Source organism: Dermacentor andersoni, chromosome 1 (genome assembly GCF_023375885.2).
Source record: "Dermacentor andersoni chromosome 1, qqDerAnde1_hic_scaffold, whole genome shotgun sequence".
NCBI classification, from domain to species: domain Eukaryota; kingdom Metazoa; phylum Arthropoda; class Arachnida; order Ixodida; family Ixodidae; genus Dermacentor; species Dermacentor andersoni.
Genome location: NC_092814.1, coordinates 829,256 through 837,873, shown reverse-complemented (window position 1 = coordinate 837,873; position 8,618 = coordinate 829,256). Strand labels below are relative to the sequence as shown.

The window sequence follows — 8,618 nt, the reverse complement described above, 5'->3', positions numbered from 1 at the left end:
ACGTAAATGAAATTGCCCAGTTGTGCCTATTTTCTCCGTTATGTTTGCTGCACTTGTCTTGACTTTATTAATTATGTTACTGAATCAAACACCTATTCATAATCTGCTATATGGATCGGTGCTGATACTTTATTGTGCAGAGATTAGTCTCCTCCAGCAAAGCCAGCTCTTCGCTACTCCCTCTCGCAAGCATTTTGAGACTCGGCTGAATGAAAACGGACAAACAGAGTAATCTTTATTCAGGCCCGGAATTTCGGTGGCAGCCAGGTGCCACTATTTGCGCATCTTGCGGCTCGTGTCGGGCGACTCCTTTTTGCCGCCAGCGGCGGGGGCAGCAGCTGGAGCAGCAGCAGGGGCAGCAGCGGGGCCCTCCCTGAAGATTTTGCCCGCGAACACCTTCTGGAAGATCATGTTGGCACCATTGCTCTGCACAGGCGCTGCACACCAGGCGAGCAGCAGCATCTTTACAATGTAGACACGCTTGAAGTAGCGGTAGATGCCCACAAACAGGAAATTGAAGAAGACGTTGACCAGTGCGTAGACGATCCAGTAGGCGGTCCACTTCTGCAGCGCCAGCACGTCCGCTCTGTCGATGGCGCGAATGCTGCCCAACATGGGCCACACCGTCGAGATAAACACGGTTGACTTGGCACCGAGCATGTTGGCCATGAAGCCCACAGACACCAACGCCACCACACCTGCATGTGCACAACAAAAAATTATTGAGGTTCCGCTCATACTCGCGTCTGCATTCATTTTTGGCTGTGGCTAAAGGTACGTCCGATGTCTCGATGATGATAATGATCTATTGGCATCCGCTTTCAAACAAGGCAGTGACAAATAGTCGCCCAACCTGCTTAAGTTGGTCGTTCATGCTTTTCATTCTAGCATTTTTGTTTACATCTCCTCTTCATCAAAACTTCTCGATCGAACTTGCAACGCTACCTATGCTCTGCGCTGCCCGACCCATGTCACCCTTTTTATGATCGACCTGTCTAGGCTGAGAAACGTTCAGGCGGGCATTCGCATGTCGACATAATTGCCTTCTTCCTCGAAAAAGCGTCACTCCTTTACGCCCTGAGCAGACACAAAGGGAAGGACGAAGAGGAGAAGATACTAAGAGCAGAAGCTCGTCGATTTCGGAACCTGACAGAGGCATTGAAACTTCCACAAGTTCCCCAAGTTTTCCAAGAAGACATCGACGCCGACAAGACTGTGAGGGGTTATTTAAGGCCGTCCTGGTCCCCGTGTTAATCAGAACCGCTCGAGACTCGGATTGTCACAACCATGTACCAATAAAGTGAATACAATCTTTTCTCCTTTTCTTTTCTTCATCACGATGCCCGCCTTCGTCGTCATTTCCTGATTCTTGCGGTGAAGACCCACCTCACCCGGTCGAGATCGTATCACCCCGCAGTGCCTTCTTTGCGGTTCTATCGTTGGCTCCTAAAGCCAACGATAGCACATTTCAAGCACAGAATGGCATCTGCGAATGCTGGCATCATTGCTGGTTTCCAGATTTCACGCACTACCTCATCTTTATTATGGCCCCAAATTGCTCTGTGTTTTATTGCTGCGTTCCACTTCCTCTTTATATTCAGATTATCTTGATGGGTGCTTGAGTAAGTATTTGCTCTGTTTATCGATACCTCGTAATTAGTCATCTCCTTATAAAGATCATAATTCCTGATTTTTCCGTGCCACATTTAAGTCCTAGATCTTTCGCTTCGTTACCACACATATTCGCAAGCCTCTTGCATTGTGTGCTAGTAGCAGTATGTCGTCCGCATATATCAGTCCGTATACCTTCTGTTGCGCCATTTGTCCGTTACGCAAGTAGGATCAATCATATCTTAATTCACTGTTTTCCAGTCATCTTTCTATTCCTTTAACATAGGCCTTTAAAACCACGGAAAAACTTAGGATGGATGGCATGGATGCCATGATCGTCCCCTTTGGAACGGGGTAGTGGTAAAGAAAGGCGTCAGGCAGGGAGATACGATCCCACCAATGCTATTCACAGCATGTTTACAGGAGGTATTCAGAGACCTGGAATGGGAAGAATTGGGGATAAGAGTTAATGGAGAATACCTTAGTAACTTGCGATTCGCTGATGATATTGCCTTGCTTAGTAACTCAGGGGACCAACTGCAATGCATGCTCACTGACCTGGAGAGGCAAAGCCGGAGGCCGGGTCTAAAATTAATCTGCAGAAAACTAAAGTAATGCTTAACAGTCTCGGAAGAGAACAGCAGTTTACGATAGGTAGTGAGGCACTGGAAGTGGTAAGGGAATACATCTACTTAGGACAGGTAGTGACTGCGGATCCGGATCATGAGACTGAAATAATCAGAAGAATAAGAATGGGCTGGGGAGCGTTTGGCAGGCATTCTCAGATCATGAACAGCAGGTTACGATTATCCCTCAAGAGTAAAGTTTATAACAGCTGTGTCTTACCAGTACTCACGTACGGGGCAGCAACTTGGAGGCTTACGAAAAGGGTTCTACTTAAATTGAGGATGACGCAACGAGCTATGGAAAGAAGAATGATGGGTGTAACGCTAAGGGATAAGAAAAGAGCAGACTGGGTGAGGGAACAAACGCGAGTTAATGATATCTTAGTTGAAATCAAGAAAAAGAAATGGGCATGGGGAGGACACGTAATGAGGAGGGAAGATAACCGATGGTCATTAAGAGTTACAGAATGGATTCCAAGGGAAGGGAAGCGTAGCAGAGGGCGGCAGAAAGTTAGGTGGCCGTTACGAACTTTCCTGTTCCAAAGTCTACCAAGGAAGTTCGTAGTTTCGTAGGGCTGTGCTCTTTTTTCCGACGTTTTGCGAAGGATTTTGCGACCATCGCACGTCCCCTTACCGACCTCTTGAAGAAAGACGCCTCTTTTTCTTGGGAGAGGCCTTTGCCCTGCAGTGGGCGTAACCAGGCTGATGATGATGATGATGAGTGGGTTGCGCCACCAAGTTCTTGTTAGTATATTGCCTAATGTCCTACCCATGTTAAAGAAGAAAAAAAAAGCCCACAAAGCATTCCGATAACCAAACTTTCTGAACCCCTATTGGGAACTTTGTTTTTGTACGCCTCCGTTGTTAGTCGTTTCCCTACTTTTGTTCCACCAATCTTCCAATCGGCTCTTACTAATCTCTGTTGCGGATATGTTTACTTTCCCCCTGCTCTCGCTGAACCCAAGGGTTTCAAGGAGGCCAGGTGCACCTAAATCGACAGCTGGGCAGATATCTTCACATTCTAACAAAACGCGCTCCATCGTTTCCCTAGCTTTACTGCCGCAAGCATATTGATACGGAACAGCTGCCACAGTGTGGCTGCACTGAGGAGGAAGAAGACGACGTGTGCCCGCTTGATATAGCGCCGCCATTTTGCCTTCCGTTAGCTCCCCTGTAAATAAATTGTAAATAGCATTGGTTATCAGCTATACGTAACATTAATTTGGGGGAGGTGGAGGTTCCCCGTACCCGTCATGGAGCTCCGCACTGGTCGCAACGGCGACAGTGCAACTTCGGCTCCTGCTGGCGGTACTTCATCTACGCAAGTGTCTCCGCCTGCAGCCCCGACCTACGTCACTGTTTCTCCCCCTCGGGATCCTGGTGCTTTCACCGGAGTCGGCAGTCCTGATGTTGACGACTGGCTCCGCTTATACGAACGTGTCAGCACCAGTCACAGGTGGGATCCGACTATTTGCCAACGTTCTTTTCTACCTCGACGGAGCTACACTGGCATAGTTCCAGACTCACGAAGAGGAGATCTCGAGCTGGGATCTCTTCAAAAAGAAGCTCCGCGACCTTTTTGGCAATCCGTTCGGTCGCCAAGTCAGTGTTAAGAGAGCCCTTTCCACACGTGTACAGACGTCGACCGAGTCCTACCTGTCGTACATTCTCGACGTCTTGTCCCTTTGTTCCAAGGCTGACCCGAACATGTATGAGGACGGTAAGGTTAATCACGTTCTCAAAGGCATTGCTGACGACGTCTTCAATTTATTGGTGTTTACGAACGTCACCAGCATCGATACGATCCTGAAGGAGTGCCGCAATCTCGAGCATGCTAAAAGCCGCCGGGTATCCCAGCACATCACGCGACTTCCCAACACAGCTGCTACGTTATATTGTGACGACCTCTTCCACCAGCCGTCGCGATGTGGCAACTTGACCCGCATCATTCGTCATGAGGTCGAACCGGCACAACCGGCGGCCCCTTCATTCCCGTCACCTGATCATTCTCCGGTGACAATCTCCTTGATCCAGGCCGTCGTCCATCAAGAGTTGTCCAACGTCGGCCGGCAATCCATTCATTCCGTACGCTTGGAACCTCTTTCTCCACGCACGTCCCCACCCCGCTCTTCTTACTCCTCTTATGGACAGCGCAACCCCTTCGAATGGCGAACCGTGGACGACAAGCCGATCTGTTTTAACTGCCGACGCATTGGACATGTCACTCGCCACTGGCGCAGCCGCTGGACTTCTCCGACGCGCTATTCTCGTGATCACCACCCTCGTCCCTCTAGCGCGTCCTTTTCCTTCGCTCCTTCTATGCCCGCCCCATCATCGGACCCTGCGACACCTTTGACACGACCCCGCTACTCCCGCTCGCCTTCCCCTCCCGCCGTCAACCTCGTTCGCCCCGTCACGCCGTGCTCCTTTACCGACCTACTCGCCGCACCTCCGATCGGAAAACTAGACAGTGCAGCTTCTCGAGGTGACGCTGCAATGACGACATTGGCACGAAATCCTCGTTTCACCTTACCCACGAACCAAGAATCTTTTAGACGTTCTCGTCGACAATGTTCCTATGTGCGCGTTGATTGACACCGGGGCGCATGTGTCAATTATGAGTGCTGCTCTTCGCCGTCGGCTCAAGAAAGTTCTGACGCCTGCCCCGAAACGAGTTGTACAAGTCGCCGACGGAGGGACTGTCGCTATTGTTGGCATGTGTTCTGCCCGACACACCATTGCTGAGAGACACACCGTCGTTCTCTTCACCGTCATCGAGCATTGCCCTCACGAAATCATTCTCGGTCTGGACTTTCTTGCCAATCATTCTGCCATCATTGACTGTTCGGCCGGCTCACTTCGCTTTGACTTGCCTCTTCTTGCCGACCCTGTGGACCCGCCTCCAAGCCATTTGAGCTGCATAGATTTTATTCGCCTACCGCCTCACTCTGTGACACACGGCGACTTGTTGTCCTCACCAGCTGTACCTGACGGCAATTACGTGGTCGCACCAATTCCGGCCGTTAAACTTACACATGGTGTTACGGTGCCGCACACTGTGCTGCCAATTACTGGCAACCGCACCTGCCTTCCGCGCTAACCGCGCAAATTCTGCACCAGGGGATCTCATTGGCTATAATTAGCGCTTCGCAGGATGATGAGGTCGAGGTATTCACAGTGGAAGATCGTTACAGCTCAGCACATACCGTGACGTCATCGCACGGTACTGACGTCGACATTGAGAAGATGGCTTCCTCTGACCTCACACCTGCTCAAGCTGAAGCCCTTTGCCGCATTCTTGAAGGCTGTCGCAACATGTGATACTTTGACAATCGACCCTTAGGTCAAACGTCCGTTGTGACCCATCGCATAAATACTGGCTATGCGAACCCTATTCACCGACGTCCATATCGTGTTTCTGCGTCGGAACGAGCTGTTATCCAAGAGGAAGTAAAAAAGATGCTTGAAAAGGACATTATCGAGCCTTCCTGTAGTCCCTGGGCTTCTCCCGTCGTACTTGTCAAAAATAAGGATGGAACATGGCGCTTTTGTGTAGATTATCGCCACCTGAAGAAAGACACAAAAAAGGACGTGTACCCTTTATCACGTATTGATGACGCTCTAGACTGCCTGTACGGTGCCACCTATTTTTCTTCTATCGACTTACGGTCCGGCTACTGGCAGATATCCGTCGATGACATGGACCGAGAGAAGACTGCATTTATTACCCCAGACGGCCTTTATCAGTTCAAGGTGATGCCTTTCGGTCTCTGTAACGCACCCGCCACCTTCGAACAAATGATGGACTCTTTGCTTCAGGCGTTCAAGTGGTCCACCTGTTTGTGCTATCTGGACGAAGTCATCGTTTATTCGCCCACATTCGGCATGCATCTAGACCGTCTTTCAGCGATTCTTGACGCGTTCCGCCGTGCCGGTCTCCAGTTGAACTCGTCAAAATATCACTTCGCTCGCTGCCAAATCACCGTCCTTGGACACCTCGTGGATGCCAGAGGCGTGCGACGTGATCGGGACAAAATTCGCGCCGTTACGAACTTTCCTCTTCCAAAGTCTACCAAGGAAGTTCGTAGTTTCGTAGGGCTGTGCTCTTTTTTCCGACGTTTTGCGAAGGATTTTGCGACCATCGCACGTCCCCTTACCGACCTCTTGAAGAAAGACGCCTCTTTTTCTTGGGGTCCTGACTATGCCGCATCTTTTACGCAGCTCACTACTCTCCTTACCACGCCTCCAATTCTGGCCCACTTTGAACCGTCTGCCTGAACGGAAGTTCGAACTGATGCCAGTGGTCACGGCATAGTAGCAGTGTTAGCACAATGCCAGCGTGGACAGGATCGCGTTATAGCCTATGTCAGCCGACTTCTATCACCCGCGGTGCCTCGCTCTTGTGTGGGCTGTTGCGAAGTTTCGTCCATACTTGCACGGACGCCCATTCTGTGTCATCACTGATCACCACGCTCTCTGCTGGCTTTCCTCGCTCAAGGACCCCACGGGAGGACTCGCTCGCTGGGCGTTACGCCTGCAAGAATATACCTTCTCCGTGGTATATAAAACGGGACGCTTGCACCAGGATGCCGATTGTTTGTCCCGCTACCCCGTCGACGAACCGGCTGATGAGGACGCCATCGCTTGCGTTTTTTCTGTGTCCCAGTTGCTTCAAATCGGCAACGAGCAACGCCGCGATCCTTCATTACGAGCCCTCATCGACCGTCTGGAGCCAACGCCTGGCGACGCCTCTCTGCGGATGTTTCTCCTCAAGGAGGGGACATTATACCGCCGCAATTTCGATGCACACGGCCTTGACCATCTGCTCTTCATTCCATCACACCTGCGTTCGACTGTCCTCCAGCAACTTCATGACGCTCCCTTGGCTGGACACTTGGGCGTCTCGCGCACATACGACCGTGTACGCCGTCGATTCTTTGGGCCGGGTCTCGCCCTCTCCGTGGGGCGCTACGTTGCCGCTTGTGAGCCCTGTGAGCGCCGGAAGAAGCCCTTCACACTTCCAGCTGGATGTCTCCAGCCGATCGAATTCCCACCCAAACCCTTTTCCCGTATTGGTCTAGACCTTCATGGACCATTTCCTCTCTCGGGCTCCGGAAATAAATGGGTCGCCGTCGCTACTGATTATGCTGCACGGTACGCAATCACCAGAGCCCTCCCGACAAGTTGTGCTACTGATGTTGCTGACTTTCTTCTCTATGACATCATTTTAATGCACGGTGCTCCGCGCCAATTACTCACTGACCGTGGCCGCAGCTTTCCCTCGGCAGTTTTCGAGGACATCCTCCGCTCCTGCTCGACAAAGCACGACAAAGCAACATTGGCTTCACTAGAAAGGTTAAAGCGTTCACATTGAAAAGAGCCCTGTGTAGAAGAAATGTAATGCAAAAGGATAGACAGTTGGGCGAGTTGGTACGGTAACATGATTTTGCCTTCTAGCGCGAAGTGAAACACGGACACAGAAAGGAGCAGACAGGACGAGCGCTAACTCTCAACTAAATTTTTATTAAAACGAAGAACATATATATAGGTGATTGCAAAAACCGCAGCAAAAGAACGTGACAAGGTAAAAAGCATCAGTTTAACATATCAGGGGATATCGAAGTCAAAGAACAAAAATCACTTGAGATTAGTACACGTATTGTGAAGGTACTGAAATTCGCAATCTAACAAAGACAACGATGCATGACTGACGCAAGTGTCTCCTAATCTTTTTATGTGGAATGCCTCGATAATTTCCCGCGTGGTTTGGCATCTGTGTCTAGAAAGAATTTTCGTGTCTTCAAAGAAAGGTTTGCAACCACAATCGAAACAATGTGCCGCTAAATGTGATGCATTGGGGTTGTTTAGTGAATGTGTTCTTTTAGTCTAATGTTAATGCACCTGCCACTCTGTCCAATGTAAGCTTTCCCACACTCGAGTGGAATCTGATAAACTATACCCGTGTTGCAGGGCACTAAAGGGGAAACATGTTTAACTCCGCAATCATCTTTTCTTTTTTTGCCTTCCTGTTCAAGTCTCCTATTTATCAAAGGGCACATGTTAGACAACTTGCGTGGGGTCGAGAAAATGGTACTGACGTCATACCTATTGGCCACATTCCTTAAACCATGGGATAATCTATGTATGTAGGGTACTACAGCAAACTTTGTTTCTTTTTTCTGTTTTTCTTGTTTCTTACCGGGGCTTTTTACCCATTTTACAAGTTTTTCGCAGGTTAGTGATAATAGATGGACTGGATAGCTAGCCTTTCCAAGCCTTTCTATCTGTTGTGAAAAACTTTGTTGCATATTGTGCGGACATGACTTAGTAATGGCAGACCTAAGAGTTCAATAAGCTATCCCCTGTTTAACAAGTTTAGAA

The 8,618-nt window shown here is 49.7% G+C and overlaps 1 protein-coding gene across 1 annotated transcript in view; it reads right to left on the bottom strand.

The window, feature by feature from the left end:
- Window positions 1-210: 210 nt before the first annotated feature.
- The window catches only part of LOC126543813 (receptor expression-enhancing protein 5-like), a 298,331-nt gene continuing 289,923 nt past the window's right edge, over window positions 211-8,618 (bottom strand). The window contains exon 2 of the mRNA XM_050190940.3: window positions 211-698. Coding sequence (XP_050046897.1) covers window positions 274-698 — 425 coding nt within the window. The 3' untranslated portion in view covers window positions 211-273. The remainder of the gene's footprint in view (window positions 699-8,618) is intronic.